Source organism: Corvus brachyrhynchos, unplaced genomic scaffold, assembly GCF_000691975.1.
Source record: "Corvus brachyrhynchos isolate BGI_N302 unplaced genomic scaffold, ASM69197v1 scaffold44, whole genome shotgun sequence".
Classification (NCBI taxonomy): domain Eukaryota; kingdom Metazoa; phylum Chordata; class Aves; order Passeriformes; family Corvidae; genus Corvus; species Corvus brachyrhynchos.
Genome location: NW_008238359.1, coordinates 2,388,099 through 2,406,170, shown reverse-complemented (window position 1 = coordinate 2,406,170; position 18,072 = coordinate 2,388,099). Strand labels below are relative to the sequence as shown.

General features: G+C 42.3%; 1 protein-coding gene across 7 annotated transcripts in view; it reads left to right on the top strand.

The window, feature by feature from the left end:
* Window positions 1-18,072, top strand: part of TENM4 (teneurin transmembrane protein 4) — a 1,563,774-nt gene that overhangs the window by 1,446,119 nt on the left and 99,583 nt on the right. For 6 of the 7 annotated variants that reach the window (XM_017735917.1, XM_017735920.1, XM_008634916.2 and 3 more), the window contains 2 exons: window positions 2,392-2,418; window positions 9,839-9,985. In XM_017735917.1, coding sequence (XP_017591406.1) covers window positions 2,392-2,418; window positions 9,839-9,985 — 174 coding nt within the window. The remainder of the gene's footprint in view (window positions 1-2,391; window positions 2,419-9,838; window positions 9,986-18,072) is intronic. The other variant, XM_017735922.1, reaches the window with a different exon arrangement.

The window sequence follows — 18,072 nt, the reverse complement described above, 5'->3', positions numbered from 1 at the left end:
CAAGACAAAAATAAGCCTCCCAGTGTCTGGGGAAGGTTGTTGCTATCTTGTAGATGTGGTGCTTAGGGACAGGGTTTAGTGGTAGACCTGGAATTACTGAGTTAGTGGTTGCACTCGATGATCTTAGGGGTCTTTTCCAATTTTAATGATTCTGTGATTCTACCCTCTGCCTAATACTCAGTGCTCAAGCGTATCCACAGCAGAAGCTGAGCTGTGTGTGACCCTCTGGCACTCACCCTGCCTGGTTGAGATGGGTACCTTTGGGCAGGAGAAGACCATGGTTATAGCAGTCAGTGGAAAATACACACTTGCTGCTTTTTTCTGACATTGTCTTGAATCAACCTGAAGGTAATCTGGCCTTAAATAGTTTGGCAGCATATTTGCCAGTAAATATTAAGCACAGATGAACTTCAAAGACAGTGTTTTCCCTGACCCTGTAGCATAAACTTCTTATGCCATCTCTGGTTCAGCAATGGATGTTTACTTTCTCCTCTCCTTCACATTTGTGTGATCTCAGTTTAACTCCAGTGATTTCACTGAGGCTCTGTCCACTTCACCTCATAAGAAAGATAAAGGGAAAAAGAGTATTTGTAAAATGAAGAAGGAGAGCATGGTGGGAAACAAGTCCTTCTCAAGGACCTGCCTGCAGCATCTCTCACTTCTCTCTTCCTTCCCTCCCTCTCCGTGAGCCAAGAGAACTACTCGTTATCATTCCCATTGTGTTGCAGACAAAGCAAACTAAGTTAGCTCAGGCTGGTGAAACGAGCAGGCTTTCACACTGAAAAGTGGTCACATGAACTCCTCCCACAGCAGCTATAAAGTGGCTTCCAGGAGTAGGGTGGTGATGTGGAGCTGAGCGTGGTGGTGCCTTTAGGTGCAGAGGACACCTTCTGAACTCCTACATAATTTTTCAGCACATCCCACATGCCCACAGGGTTTCTAAAGGAGTGTCTGTAGGGAATAAGATGATATTTTAATGCCAGAGGTACAGCCTATATGGGTTTACAAAAGAAAGATTCCTGCCACTCCCATTTTTCAAATTACAAGAAAACGTTGATACATAACTGACACATGGTTGGCATTGGCAGCGGCCTCCACTGTCATCAGCTGCATAGTGACTGCCTGAGTTAACAGGTTGGGCTGCTGTGGATGTCAAAATCCAAGAGATACATTCCTAGGCTTCAGCCACCATCCAAGCAGATGGTGATGCTGTGCTTCCTGCATCGCTCCCACCAGATCAACGTGATTAATTCACCTCTTTGCCAAGCCTCATAACTGCCCCACACTACGTGAGCTCTCCAGCCCTCTCCACTTACTGACAATAGTTCCTACACAGATACATTACATTCACAGGATGGAAAAATAATTCCTTCAAGGGCCATGACCTCCCAGGTGGGCAGTATGCCTGAACGGACCTGAAACAAAAGCTTCTTCAAAAAGTACCCGGACACAACTGAGACACAGATTGCAGAGAGCAGGCAAGAGAAATAATGTTTAAGTAGGTATTGAAATAGAGAAATGCAAGACTCAGAGCCTGTTTTTTATTAATGAAGACAAGCTGGTGTTAGGGCAGAGAGTGCCGCCTGCTGGCATGCACCAGGGCTCTCCGAGGCAGGACTTGTCTTTGCCACCAGGTTTCTACTTGACACCAGAAAATCAATAAGAAGGTGGTCTTCCAAATTAGTGTTCCATGTGAATTGGGTACCTGACTGCTTCCATGACATCTATAACTTTCTTTTTTGCTTTTTCTTTTGCCCACCTTGAAATTAATACATTAGTACTTGCCTATCTGATAGAGTTGCCTTGGCAGCTCAATTTGTAAAGTAATTTGATCTGGGGCTAGAAAATGCTGTATAAATGCAGTGTATTGGCATTAGAAGGATCCAGGGAAAAGCCTCTACCAGTCTGGTAAGGTCACAGAACTGTGCCTCTTTATGTGGAAAAATACAAGACTATCAGGTAAGGTGGAGGACTTCCAAATGGCTCTCCTTTCCTGATGAAATGCAAAGCAGTCAGTAAAGTGGAGGGAGACTTGCAAATGAGCAGAGCATTGCAATATCCTGATATATATATATATACATATACATATGTACCTATATATATATATATATATATACACACACACAAATATATATATAGAACTGTCCTGGTTTTCTTCCTGATCTTAATGAGCAAAGATGACTGGATGCCTTAACACAGCCCTCTCGAGCCATTTGACTGAGGAGCACTGTGCTCCACCCTTCTTCCTTTTTTCTCTCCTCATAATCAAGGTTTTTCTTTTCATATCACAGCAAACTCTCCTTTGCCTTTCTAGCACCTGCACAGTCTCGTAGTAAGCCGCAATGCACTTATTCAATCCTACCTTAAATGTCCTGTCTTTTATCTCCCAAGCTCACTATCTGGATAAGGTAGTGAAAGGTATGCTCTTCCTTCCTATTTTTCCTATTGTCTTTGTGTTTCTTTTTAAAAAATGCACCGTGAACATGCTGTGTTGAGGTTGCATCTCTTCCTCATTGTCACCACAGTGGTCTCTAATGTCTGGAAGGGTGAACTTTCCAGTCATTTAGGTAGGAAATACCTCTGTAAGTGCTGTGACCCTGTGTTAACATCGTATCAGTGTTCCTACCCATTCCCTTGTCCCTGCCCTCCCCTTCAAATCATCTCTCATCCTCACCCTTCCCACTCAGGTAAGGCAAGTCAGGAGAAAACAAGTGTCTGTGAATACAGCAGGAACCCTGTAGAGTGATGTATTTTAATTAAATGTCTATGGTCCATTTTGTAACACAGGTGAGTGCACTTTCTGTGTGGAGTCTTCATGTTTTTGATCCACAACTGCCAAGTCTTGCATGGGAACTTTCACTAATGATACATTGTTTTTTTTTTTTTTCCTAATACAAAAATGTTATGATCCAAAAACCTCTGTTTGCATAGATCTGCAAAATCTGTAGAAATTAGTGATGCTGCATTAATGTACACTACAACAAAATCCAACCTTATGCTCCTGTTTGTAAGTGTAAAGCAAGTCTAGGGCCCAGGACTTTCTTCAGCAAAGAAGAAAAGGAACTGAACTGTTACAGAACAGAGATCATCTGCTGTTTAAAAAAAAAATCACATTTATTAATCAGAACAATGAGCTAAATTACTTCAGGACTTTTTAATAGAAACAGACAGTTCCACAATGCACTCAGCTTTTGAAGAATATTGAAATAGCATGCATATGGTTAAATACAACAATCTGACAATAAATATGATTGAGTTGGACTTAAATATTTTTTACATGGCTGATTTGACACTAACAGCAACACAGTGTTGACACCACACAAGCATCATATGTTTGCTGGTTAAACAAACCAAAAAATCAGGTTGAACAAATCAATTTTTTTCCATAGTATTATCCTTCTTTTCAGGTTATGAGTAATCAAAAAGAACAGCTGTGAGAGGCTGAGGATGAAGAGCAGATATGCTGAAATATTGACCCTGTGAACAGTTAAAATGAAGTCTTTGCTATATAGGGCTTGTGTGGTGTGACAAGAAACATGGTTGCCCTACTGACTTCACTTCTCTGGGCGAATTTGCAATTAATGATTTTCTGTTTTTTTCCATTGAGGATTAAAGGCAGATTCAGATACAACTGCAAATAGGGAAAATCTTTGAACAGATGAATATTAATGATGAGGAAGTGTCCATGGTTTAAAGACTTCCATCTTCAGTGTAATGCAGCAACTGGTACTGTCCTTGGACCCCTCTTTGTAGATCAGTTGATTGTACAGTGGTAGTTAGTTTTCTCTCATTGCTTAGCACCAAACAAAACATGCTTGAATTTATTTAAATTCGGAGGGAAAAGTACATTCTCTTCCTTAGATCAGGAAAAAAGGGTCATTTGTTGTGCCCTTTTGAAGTAATCATGGTGGCATCCTCAGAGGAAGATATGGGCCATCACTAGGAGTGCGATCAGAACCTACTGTTAATGTTCCACATCTCAGTGTTTTGCATTTCGAAACCCCAGGACTCCTTTTTATCTCAACATACACTGGAGAAGGTTACATCAAAAAGTAACAGATAAGCATTGAGGGCATAGAAAAGACGAAAAATCAACCTGCAGAGCCCGGCAACGAACCTTCAGTACTGATTTGCCCATTCAGTGGCCCAGTTTTATTTAACTAAGTCTTCTGTAGCTGTCATTATTCTTCTAGGTAGCTTTTTGACTCACCTTTATGCCCAATAATGAAGACACATTATATTTAGTGAGTATTTCAGGGGGTAACAGGTTAAGCAACATACTAAGAATAAAAGATTGTCTCTTGCTATGCATAGCCTCTTTTGGAAAGATTAGCAGTAGCTGAAACATTAAAAGTACATGGTTTTTTACTTGGCTAACTGCATGGTGTGCATTTTTCAAAACTAAATTACTCATGCCCTTTTGGCTTTCTTAATTATTAACATCTTTCTGGTTGAAATTCCTTCCCAGTAATCCTCTGTTGTCAAAGGGTGAGCCTGATTTACTGCTGAATCTTTCCTACAGCTTTACAATAAACCAGTAAGTCAAAGATGTAGAATTGTTTCTAAATGGGAGGGCAAGTTTCAATAGCAAACATCAGCATAATTAAACCAAGAAACTCTAACTAGACTCAGAGTAGAGTCTTCTAAACTAAGGCCTAATTAACACTGGTAATGCTTAAAATGAGAAGAGGTGCCTATTATTTTAATAATTAAAAGAGGTGCTGATTTTAGAGAGAGCTTCTCCATCCAAAGTATCATTGGATCTGAAGGTACATCAGCGTAATTAATTTCTATTACTGAATATCAATTCTTATTCTTCAAAAATAATCATTAACCACATTAACGCTGTAGTGATGCATATATAAACAGCTAGTTTGAAATTTAAAGTTGCTGAACAACATTTGGATTCGGGGTGGCTGCAAGGTGTCTTCTTTGAGCTGCTCCTGAAGCATGAGAGCAAGTGAGAACCCAAGGTCTGACCAAAGCCAGTTCCCTCATGTGCACAGTTAAAAGTGTAGGAACTCTGGTCAATAACTTCTTAACCTTCCTGTTACAGGCTGCATCCGATTAAGGATTTCTGGATTCCCATCACCACAGAATATCATGGTGGTAGTTTCAGAGTTGAGTTGGTTTTGGGACGCTTTACCAAGCTTTCATAATTCACAGGGATCAGCTGATGCGTTACTCTTCACCTTTAGTCCTAGAGAAGCCTCTGTAGGTCTCTTAGGGGTTGTTGTTCTCTCAAGCTCCAGGTATCTGCATCTTCACCTGTTGCATTGAGCTGTGTCCTACTTGTCCCAGAGCTCAACCACTGTCTGTGGGACTTGCTAAGAACATCTGTCGGTGCTTTCCTACTGACAGTGAAGGGAAGATAATAAAATAGCCTTTTCTTCTAAGTCCAATTTCAAGTGGCAGTGAGGTTTGCCTTGAAGAAAAATACCAGTAAATGTTCCTTATGATTGGACTAATTAGAGAAGGCTTTAACTGTACAGATCATTAAGAGCAGATTATTTTACCAACAGTCTTAAAAATTGCAGGATAACTTCGGGTGACAATCTCCTTTGACTCTGGTACTCTTTGCTTGTCTGTTTCAAAATCAGCCCACTTTTTATATTGCTTCCCTGGTCTGTTCTCTCACTTGCATGGCAGACCTGACATCTTTGTAAATACCCTCCAGAATCTTTCAGCAGCACTTTCATGTGCTTAAGTTTGAAACTCATATAAAGGGTTTCCTCCCCCTTTTCCAAAAAAGCCCTATTCATGTATTTAATTCTCTTAGTCACCCAAATACAGCTAACACCACAAAACAGGAATAATGGATTATTAGTGACTTCTAGCTATGAGAAATCAGAGCTGCAAGATTATGGTGGTGTAAATCTCTGAGAATTAAGCCGTCCCGCTGTGTTGACATTCAGAAGCACTTCGGAAACAAGATGATCTCTTTGCTTTATTCCCCAGCATGGGGGAAAGGAGAGGATAAAGTTTATTTTGTACCATCTTTTCATCAAGTGCTTTGAAGTGCATTGTTTGTGGAGTGAGGAGTATTGTACCATCCTATCTCTGTAGTGTAAGTGATGGTCAAGTCTCTTTGCAGTGAACCAGTTCAGAAATGGCAGTACTTACAGGTCCATTCTCCTAGATCTATTGTCTTACGCATCTCTGTTGTCTTCTAACTTTCTGAAGGCCCAAGTCCTCTGACAGCTGCTGTTTGATTTTTTTTTTTCCGTATTAATGGTTTACTTTCTCTATACTTCTTAAAAATGTCTGCTCTCCCACCAAACCATGACACTGGAGGGGTTCAGTTTAATCCTCACAGCATTGAAACTTTGATGAACCTTGTAATGTAATGGTAAACATCAGAAAACTTCTCTGTTCCTGTACCTGTGAAGAACCATTTATGTCATTAGGAAACAATTCTTTCTGGCTCCTTGGAAGAGCTTTGTCTACTAAGAACCAAGAATAACTTTCTCCATAGTGGGAAGGGACAAAATTTCTAGACTTAAAAGGTGCCAAGACAGTGGAGCATGAAATTACAGGTAGGAGTTACCCTACTTTAGGTATCTACAGATGCTTATGTCTCATCTGGTCACCCTGGGTTCCCATAGTGCTCAAGAGGAGGAATAGATATTTTGGGAAGGCATAATCTCATGAGATGCTCATTCTCTTCTATCTCTCCTCTCCTGACTGATGTTCTTCCTCTTCTTGTCCTCTTTCTGAAATGCTTGGCTTACTTTCCCTGTGTCTGGATCAAGAAGATTTCAGAGTAAATCCTGAAAGTCCATTCAAATAGTCTCAAGCACATTTCATATAGACAATGACTTGCACACAAAATTCAAACACATAGGGTTGAAAGGGGTCTCCTCAGTTAGAGTCTAGTCTTCTGCTGGCAAGGGCAGCCACATTGTGTAAAACTTGGTATGAATTTACCAAGCTCTATGGATAAATAACTGAGGAATCTTCTCCTTAATACTCCCAGAGGGAGACTGCTCCAGAACTTCATTCCTTTGATCCTGGCAATTGATTTTTTTCCTTTCTAATTTCCAGCCAGAATTTATTCATACTTGGTTTATGTCCATTTGTTCTTGTGCCGGCATTATTCTCTTTACCTTAAATAGCTTTTAAGAAGTTTTCCTTTCTCAATGTTTATCTGTTCCATGAACTTGTGGAAAAAATCATAGTCTTTCAGCCACTATTGTGCTAGGAGAGACAAATCAAGCTCTTCTCATTTCCTCAGATGCCGAAGGTGCCTCATCCAAACTATATCATCTGTTTCCTGCCGCTCCAAATTCCCTTTTTCCTAAGCCTTGGAGAGTAGAGCGCATGCAGTTCTGTATGAGATCCTCATTTTTATAGCTACATTAGTTTTCCTTTACACTTCCTGGACACTTCTCACATGAGACAAGATCATGGTGTCTTCAGCTTCTCTTCATTCAAGTCTTTCTGGTTCTCACTTCACTCCTGTCCAGGTCAACACTACAGCACCTTTGTTCTGCCGAGTCTCTGCAAGTGTAGGATAGAAGAGAACTTTTCAACAAGGGTTTTAAAAGTGTCCAGGGAGTAAAAACAAGAGGTGTCCTCAGCGGTGGTGCACCAGCCAAGCTCTAATAGAGCCATACAGTATACACATAAAGCAAGATTTCTTCAGAGGTTTTTCATCTAGACAAATTAAAGCACCCACAGAGAAGCTGTGTATGTCCCATCCCTTGAAGTGTTCAAGGCCAGGTTGGATGGGGCTCTGAGCAACCTGGTTTAGTGGAAGGTGTCCCTGCCTATGGCAGGGAGATTGGAGCTGGATGACCATTAAGGTCCATTCCAGTGGAAACCATTCTATGATTCTATGATCCTATGATTTATGGAGAGGGGGGAAAAAGTCCTATCTCTACTGTCAGGATGGTCCCATCCAAACTGGATTTATGTACTCCAAAATGGGATTACCTACCTAGCTAAGTAATTTTAGGAGGTTATTTAATACACTTCTTCCTCTTTCATTCTCAAAATAGCTGAATGTTTTCAGCTTGTACTGAAAGTAAGTAAAAGGAACAAACATATAAATTAGCTGTAGAATGGAAAAAATCAGATTAAATGGTTAAAAGTTTGGCACTGTTGTAAGTAACTGAAGGCAGGATATTAAAATGGAGAATTTCAAGTAGCCTTGCCTATAAATAACTCTTCTGTAGTATATAAATACTAATATAGTGTATAAATACCAAAATACACAACAGCATGCTCACACATACACACACATTTTTTGCCCCATCCGAGAATGCGCATTTTAAAAGACTGAAATGCAACAACTATGTTTGTAAATGAAAAATATATTTAAGATCCTTTTAAAGGACTTTTCCTTACCACCTTTGTTCCTTTTTCCATTTGGTCCCTGTAAATCAGTCACTTGTTAAAAAACCAATCCTAGAAAATATTTGGTTTTTTCTGTTCACTGGGAAAGGTTCTATGAACTTAAAAATCTCCCTGTGAAACAATTTTTTGTTTTAAAGGCGTTTCTAAGCCCCATTTCCCCAGTGCAGGACACACTATTACATGGGTTGCTCTAGATGGGGTCCCACCTCTGCCTTGGGGAGACACTCACATCATAAGGTCAAACAGGTGTCAAGACAACACACACCTCTTCACTGTCCTTTAGGACAGGATAGGTCTGTGTCATTCACATGGGTTCACAAACCTGTCTTGCAAAGCTGAGAGCCTGAAAAAACTCAAACTATGTGGCAAGATTGCACAATACACACAGAGAAAGCATTAAAGCAAGGCTCAGGAAGACTGAATTGTGTCCCTGGTGTAATCAGTCCTGCTGAGTGACCTTCACAGTCACTTCAGTCTCTTGTACTTCAGTTTCCTAAGCTGTTAAGTGTCTCTTATATTTCTCACAGTTTAGTGGTAAAGATTTTTGAGCTCTGGAGGTAAAAAGCCCCCAGAAGGGTATAAACTAAGCAGCCTCCCTCACACCACGCCTTACTGTGGAAATTACTCTATTTTCTTGAAGGAGTGGGATGAGGGGGAAGTACAAAAATCTCAGCAGCAGGTCATCAAATGAGAAAATCAAACCCTAGTGAGCAGACTGGGAGGTTGGTGTTCATCCTCCCTAACTAATTTTTATCACCTATAAAATGCCTGCTTCTGTGCTGGGCTCTCTCTAGTCACTGGGGAGAAATGGGTGTTTCCAGAGCATGCTTCAGCTCATCACCATGAGCATCAAGCCTACATGAGGAGACTTCTGCCCTGGGACAGTCTGTCTCTCTGCTTAGTACAGAGAGTTGAAGGTATCTGAGTTATAGATTAATTTGAACTGGATGAGATTAATCCCTCCCAAAATTACTACAGTAAAGGAACTGTATGTCTTCTAAATATTTTCTGCTTTTCCCTTTCCAGCTGGTTTTTTACCAGTCTGAGATGTCACTATTACTGAAAGCCAGCTGCTTTATCCTGCTGGGTGCTGGGAACTTGAGCCCCAAATGCAATTTAGGTAACCCCAAGTACTGGTCTTATATGGCAAATGTTTTGATAGGCTCAGAGGGCAATATGCTGCCTTGCTTTTACAATCAATGAAGCAGGAATATCTCAGTGTCCCCCTGAAACTCACCATTTCCTCAGTGCAGTGAGTGAGGTTGTGCTGTGAGGACCTCCTGGGAGAGCCAGAAGCAGCTGCCCATTGAGTGGTCACCACCATCCTGACACCAAAGCAGGTTCATTCCAGGTGGGAAGGCACCAAGTGGGAGTGGAGAAATAGAAGGCAAAGGGGAAAAAGGAGTTTAATGAGGCCCTTTCCAGGCTGTGTTGCTTTGTGTTTCGAGTGTGTTTGAACGTGTGGCTGTTTGCCTTGCAGAGGGATGCCCTGGCTTGTGCAACGGCAATGGCAGATGCACTCTGGACATGAACGGCTGGCACTGTGTCTGCCAGCTGGGCTGGAGAGGAGCAGGCTGTGACACTTCCATGGAGACGGCATGTGGCGATGGGAAAGACAACGATGGAGGTAGGACATGAGCACGTGTGATATGTCAGGCTTCACAGAGCCTATAAACCTCTCACAGTGAACAGTCATCTGGGCTTGATTCTGCAGGGCAGATTGTTTTTTGACAGCTGGTAGAGAACAGACAGCGAAATCTGCCAGGCTGACTCAGCCAGAGTGGATTGGAATTCAAATTAAATGAGTTTGGATCTGGGGTGCCAGGGCTGAAGAGGGACATTTGTTTATCTTCAAATCAAGTCCATATAGCAGAGAGCAGGCAGAGGCTGTGCACCTGTCCAATCCCTCCACCCCAGCCGAGTGGCTCAGCAGTGACACGATGGGACCACCTCAGACCGTGAACATCCCTGACTCTTCAGACTTTGCCCTCACTGCCTGGGGCTTTCATCTAGACTCTTCAGTCGGTCACTTGGAATGGATATTCTGCAGAAACTTAGAGGCTTGGGTGACTGATCCCCATGCCCACAAGCCATCCAATCCCTCTCGAACCATGTTTTATTGATTACTGTTCCGTATATAATGATGTCAGGCATGTGAATAATAGCTCTGTGTAATGCAAGCTTAATATTCAGAGTTATCTCATTACAAAGGAAACTGTGGTGCAGTGTGAAGGTTTGAATTAGAGAGCAGGAGATGAGATATTAAATTTAAGGCATAAGGGAGACTGCATAATTTGTTTTGTTGTCACTCAGCAAAAGGCTTTGTAAACCACAAGTCTGGGCCAGGACCCAGACTGTGAAGTAGAGACTGCATTTTGCAAGCCTCTGTTTTAGCACATTCACAAGAACAGTACAGTTAAAAAAAAATTATAGCCAAGCCAAGACTGTGATTATCTGCTCCACAGCAACTAGGATTCTGATTGAATATTTAAAATACTTCTGCACATCTGGCATCGCAAATGGACCAAATTATCCCTTTAGAAAAGATGGAAAAATTGGACAACCATACAAAGAGTACACACTATGAAACAAAGATGGCTTTTTGCCTCATATGGAACTGAATATCACTGTACTTAGCTTTCCTATTTGCAGCTGACACAGGGCAGCAATGAAGTTCATCACATCAGATGTGTAAAAATACAATAAATAGACACAAGGATAGTCCCAGTTTCCATGGAAGAAAATAACCAGCAAAAACCCTGTGAAGTTTTTAGAAAGAGGGAAGGAGTAATCCAGCATAATATACAATGTATATCACAACACTATGATATCACAAAGAGCATGACCAGACTCTGAGCATCTCTTCATATCTTCTGGTTCAAGGGTTAACCTTGTTACCTGGGTTACCCTCACCTTGAAACGAGCTGCCTTGCAAGCCTGCAGGACAGCAGATGGAGATGGGAGACGCAAAAGGCATTGACAGGTTTACAAGTTAGTGCACATCAACTGCTAGCTTGCATTTGGTGAACTTGTGTAGAGCAGTGGTGTGCACAGCAAGAACAGAGCAACTGATAGATTGTAACTTATTGCCTAGTGACAGCTTATTCATGTGTCAGGGCCCACAAATGAGTGTTGACTTTACTCTTGGTACACTCAAAAAAAAATGCATGTACGTGGTGTGCATTACAGATTACAGATAATCTGTCATACACTATGCCTTTGATTTGGCTGTGTTCTCTCTGCTAAGGGCTCTCCTCAGCTGGGAAGTGAAATAGTGGAATGCATTTACTTTATTAACTTTCTTTTTATATGTTTTAATGGATCATTTGTATTTGTGAGCTCAAGTCTAAAATTTCAACCCTTGAGATGTAGGAGCTTCAGCAGTGGTGAGGCACTCCTGCTTTGAAGCCTTAGTCCTTTTTTTGGCACAAGGATTCAAATATAGGTACAAGGACTCATGAAGAAAGGCTGATGCTCTGCCTGTTTGCTAGATGTTATGCTGATTTCTACAGCAAGTGAAGGTGTTTGTAGAATATCATAGCATAATTCAGGTTGGAAGGGACCTCCAGCAGTTTTAAGTTCAACCCCCTACTCAAGGCAATACTGATTACATCAGGTTGCTCAAGGCTGTGTCCAGTCAGCTCTTGAACACCTCCAAGGATGGAGATTTCACCTCTGGACAGCCTGCTCCAGTACATGACCATCCATATAGTAAATGTTTTTCTCCTTGTATCTAAAATTTTCCATGCGCCAGCTTAATGTCTGTTGCCTTTTGTCCAGCGCCATCTGAGACATCCGAGACTACCCCAGCCGACTTCTGGCTTCCCCTTCACAGTAACTTGTGTGTCTGGTAGAGCATATATATATATTTCATGTGTGACAGTTCCCTTTGGATTTCTCAGATATCCAACGGCTGCTCAGATCACACTGGGCATCTGTGTTCCACAGAACTGAGCCCATTCACCACAAACATTATACCTTGAGAAGCTGCTGTGCTTTGAAGAGCACTGAAGAAATGCATGCCTGAGGCCTCTCCAAAAAACATATAGTGTGTGGATGGGCATTGTGGTTTCTCCCTCTTTTGGGATTCTGTCACATACACTGGAGTGGTGTATGCTCAGGGCTGGAGAAAGGTGGTTTATTTTGGTTCTCTGGGAAGGATCGAAGTGTGGAATTTGCACATGAATGTTGGCAATGGAGGTAGAAGTCCTTTCATGAAGCTTTAGAAGTCAAACAACTGACCTGGTCAAAATGGGTACCATGAGTGGTGAGAAAGAGGTTAGTGGGGCTGTTCACAGTACGGGGGGTGAGGGGGGGGGGATGTTCCCTCTGCCTGAGCTCATTGGAGACCTGGTTCCTGCACTGTGGTGTCAAGTGACTGCTAATCAAAATCTCTGCAGCCGGAAATTCCTCAGGATAATGGGAGCTGTAGTCAGAAACTTTTTCATCAGCTCCCAGCCTAATCATACCCTGAGGGAGACGGGTGCTAAATTACAGGGTGTGTTCACCTCTTAAATCTGGAGGCTGTTCAGATAAACAATAACAAGCTGAGCAGGAGTCACTCAGAGAGAGACCTGGTGAAATGTAATCTTTGTTCAGGCTAGTAAAAAGTTGTCTTTGAGTGCAGTCTCTCCACACAAAAGTATCATTTGTCAAAGCTATCACTTAGGTTTCACACCCAGGTCCACTTTGTTTACACTTTTAAACACCAAGCCCATCAACTTGAAAGAAGCTGTAGTGAGTAACGGAGAGCTGGTGATCATCCAGTATCAGTTAAGGAAAAACAGTGCAATGACAGAGCTGTAACAGTCTGGGTAAAAGGCCAAGATTTTGTACATTTGACCTAAGAGGCCACCTGTATTACAACAAACAGGAAGTCTTTCTTTAAAACAAGATGAGAAAAGTGGTTATTGCCTCAGTTCAGCAGAAAATAACCACTCTAATTCATGGCTGCAAAACAGTCACTACTTGAGAGTAGGTGTGACAGGTAGTACCTTCATGTCTCACCCCACACTGAGTGCTCTGTCATGTACTTGAAGAATAAGAAGTTTGAAAGTTAAAAAATCAAGGAAATTATCTTCTGTGACAAGTCCTAAATGTGGAGTTAATGGCATTTGACAGTATCTTGAGAAGAGTCTGGTACTCCATAGGCTAAATATGGGCTCTGTTGCATTGGTAGACTCCTGTGTTAGGAACAGAGCGTACAGGAAAAGTTGAGGGGAAGAGAGAATATTCTTAACTTAATCTCATGAATATGCTACTGAACAGCAAAGCTATGTTACCCATCCTTGTTCTGGAGAAATTATCTAACTGTTGAGAGCCAGAGTTGTCCACTTCTCCATTTCAATGTCTTCACATGAAGTCAAGATCAGACTGAGATGAAATCATGAGAGGACTGCAGATGTTAAATTAAATTGCTCATTTGGTCTAAAAGTTCAACAGAGTAACTTCACTTGAGGGCCTTTCTTATTGTTTGGGGCTTTTCCAGAGTAGCCAGGTCTTCCAGGTGGGGTAAAGCTTGCTGGTTCTCCAGCAATTGGAACCGACCCATCCTTCATTTCCTGCTTTGAACAATTCCAGCTCCTGAACAGATGCTGAACTCTGTCAAACGTGAATGTACTTTACTTGTGAAAGGCAAGAGTCTTTCTCATATGAAAAATACATCTGAAATGACAATGTTCACAATATTATCTAAACCTTCATATTAATTAGAGGTTTCTGTTCAGTTGTCTGCTGTTCTCTACTGCCTCTTCCCAATTTAAACACTTCCAAAGGCTTGTGTTAGTGATTATTGCAGGATAACTTATAGATAGATAGATAGAGAGATAGAGAGAGAGATAGATAGACAGATGGATGGATAGCCTTCCCAGTCAAATAAGGCTGGCCTCTTGTAACATATATTGCACACCATTACATAAAAGTATAGAAACTTCATTTTTCTTAGCTGTCATCTGGTCAACGATCTTCCTTTGGGACTGAGGAAAATCCTGTTTTCTTTTTCTGCAAGGATTGTGTTAGCGAAGCTACTGCCCCTCAGTTTGTGTCTCATTTAGCCTAGGACAAACAGAGAGTTTCAATATACCCATGGCCCCATTTTGACTTTGCAAGTTCAGTCTATGCTCCACCAGATGCTTCCCAAAGGCTAGCAGGTGGAGCAGTTTGTATGGTTTCCTTCCCTTTATCCTCCTGGACAAGAACAACTAAAGGTTGCCTTAGTGTCCCAGCCCTGGAGCAGTGAGCAGGTCAGAGACACCAAGCCCCCGCACACAGGATTTTTGCCTTTTCTTGCAGCCCTTATTTCTGCCACGAGAAACCAACTCTCACTTCAGGGAAGTGTAATTCAGGAACGGCTTCTCTGAGGCAAATCAGTGCTATTTGTTTAACTGTACCATAGCCCATTGGCAACTCTACAGTGTCTTGCCCCACTCAAGGATCAGGTTGTGCTTGTAGTAAGGTGGAGACTTACATAATGCTTTGGAACAGCAGCATTTCAAATCTTTGGCAAAAGAAATTTTGGCACGGCACACTGGCCTTCTCAACACCCTTGTGTTCACTGTCTGTCCACCACATGCCAGAGTGTTAAGAGAGCTGGCAGGAGTCTGCACTGATCTTTGCAGTGCATAGGGTTACACCTGAGGGTAGTCTCAGGGTTGTAAAGGGAATGGCAAAGAATCCAGGAGAACCCCAGAATGCAAACCTTTTTCTTTGCAAATGCTTGAACTGCAGACAAGGTGGTGGGGTGCTTTCTGATACTGTCTTTTTTCTTTTTGCCCTCATGCCACAAGGCTTTAATAGCATGAGAAGATTGTCTCCTGGGCATGGTGTGTGAGCTGTCTGCTTCCTCAAAACCATAAAAAGTTATGCAATAATATGCTGGCTACATTTGTGGAGAGAAGTATTGAAATCTGAATGCACCTGGGAAAACAGCCATCATAAATTAGCATTTACCATCACAGATAGATCCAGTCAAACAGGGTCATCTTGGAGGAACCACAAAGCACTGCTAAAAGGATGAGAAAGTCTGCTGTACCTGAAAGATTGGGTAACTGGCATAATTTGTTAGAAATCACCCAGCTTCTCCTCCTCTGTTTCACAGTGGCTGTTAATTGACTTCTCCTCATGTAAAATGACCAGTTCACATTGTCAGGTTTCAGCTCTTTGCTGATTTTCTGTTGGATGGTAACACATGGGTGTCACCTGCTGCTGGCTATTGGCAGCAGGGCTAGCAGTAAGGCAGTGTGAATCCAGGTATTCCAGCATCGAGGAGCAGGTGTTGATTGTGCTGTTGGAGAGGATGATGTGTTGTGAACTGGGGATCTTGCAGTTCCTTGTCTTGACACCTTGGGAGAGCTCCTGGTACTTTCCAGTAGTCCTTAATGAAACGCCTTTGATTAGTAGATTCAGAAAGAAACTATGAAGTTCTCTCTGTGTTGAAGAAAACCTACCACTGTCTGCTGAAATGAGGGAGCTAACTTATGGGAATGAGGCACTGCTGGTGCATAAGATGTAACAGAAGGTGACATGAACCAGCTTCAGAAAAAAACAATTGGACACATTTCACAAAGCATTTCTGCGCCTTAAAAGGTGCTTAAACAGAGTTAGAGCAACAATGTTTAAAGCAGAAATTCAGGAAAGCTCTACCAGACCTGCTTTAGCATCTGAGGCAAACTGTTGCAACCTCTGTGGAGCAGAAAGTCCCCTTAAAATAATAAGTTTTGCACTGACTGTGCTCAAAAGGCATGGAGTGCATGGCCACTTTCTTCTTGACCAGGATTTGAGAAACGCGCCAATATCTGAGTTATCTGAGACCACTTTCCAGGCAATCTCAGATGATTGCTCAAATTGGCTTGGATTCAGTCAGAATATGTTAGGGTGAACTTTTCAGCAGTAGCTTAACACTTGCAGCACTTGCCAGGAAAGTGAGAGACCTTGGTGACAAGGATCTCTCAGCTGCTGAGGGTGTGAAACCACTGTTCCCACAAAAAACTGCTAAGCTCTGAGTCCTTCTTGCTCAGAGGAATCACTTTTGAGAGGTGCTTTGGCTCTTGAAAGAGGCAGTTCAGGTACACTATTGCATGACGATCGATCAGGTTAAGCAGCTTGTACTTACTGCCCTGTCCAAATGCTGGTCACAGAGTCATAGAATGCCCTGAGTTGGAGAGGGCTCACAAGGATCATCGAGTCCCAACTCCTGGCCCTGCACTGGGCAGCCCCAACTCTGTCAGGCTTGGTGCTGTGACCACTTCCCTGGGGAGCCTGTTCCAGTGCCCAACCATCCTCTGGGTGGAGAACCTTTTTCTAGTATCCAACCTAAAGCTCCCCCAACCCAGCTTCATGCCCTTTCCTCAAGTCCTGTCACTGATCACCACAGAGCAGAGATCAGTGCCTGCTCCTCCTCTTCCCTTTCAGAGGAAGCTTCAGAATATAATGAGGTCTCACATCAGTCTCCTCCTGGCTGAACAAGCCAAGTGACCTCAGCCACATCTCATATGGCTTCCCATCCAGAGCCTTCACATTCCTCACAGCCCTCTTTTGGACACTGTCTAATGGCTTAATATCTTTCTTATCTTGTGGTGCCCAAAATTTCACACAGCCCTCGAGATGAGGCCGCCCCAGGGCAGAGCAGAGCAGAGCAGAGCAGGACAATCCCCTCCCTAGCCCAGCTGGCAGTGCTGTGCCTGATGCACCCTAGGACACTGTTAGTCTCTCCTAAGCTAGGAAAGGCCCTCATTTGCCTTGCTCAGCTTCATGATATTCCCCCAAATCCTAGGTTGCCTGGTTTCTGTGCTGCTTTGCTGGCTGTTAAAAATCTGCCTGGAGAAAGGAAGAAGCCCATGAAGCCAGCTGCATCAACTGTATTCTCCAGAGCAATGATGAGCTGGAGGATGCTGAGAACTTGTAGATTCTAAGCACATTATTATAGCTCTGGTTTATGCCAGATAGTGGTGATTATCATGTGTTTTCTGTCATTTCCTCCTTCCACTTCCCTTCTTTTTCTATTCAGATGGGGTTTTTTTAACAATAATGTAGCTCTGGATTAGGAGGAATATTTTGCAGAGTATTTCTGTAGTGACTAGCCCTGCAGAGGCTCTGCACAAGAGTCCAAGGAGTTTTGTAATTCAAATACGTGACTGCTATTACATATGACTGTTTTCAAACTGGCAAACAAGTGCTGAACACTTAGAGAAAGATGTGAGGGCAATTCCTTTCCCAGGCAGCCAGCCATCTAATTTAGACAGGATACAACCAGTGAGAAGCTTATTCAGGTGAAATCAAAACAGAGCAGGTGAGATAGAAGGAGCAAAGAGAATATCAATATCTAGCATGGTCACAGGGGGCTTACAGTCACATTGCCATTGTTCCTTACAGTTGTGGTTTGTTTCCCTTTGACTCCGTACAGGGAAGCCAAAAGCTACAACTCTTGATGAATAAGTAAAATTTCTCTCTGCAAAGTACTGGAGTAAAACCCATTTATTCCCCAATTGAAGTAAATTGAGTGTTGGTCCTCAACTCAGGCCAGAACATCATTATTCCCCAGTAAACATTTATCAGCACAAACATTCACGTGAACAATAACTTTTTTTGTGCAAAAGTACTGAGCCATTCCTTTAGAGCCTTCCTCTAAACCAGAGTTTAGACTAGAACTGAGAGGGTAAAACCTGATTTGCTCAAGGGCAAGACTAAGACTTTGTTATCTTTACCTTTGAGCATTTG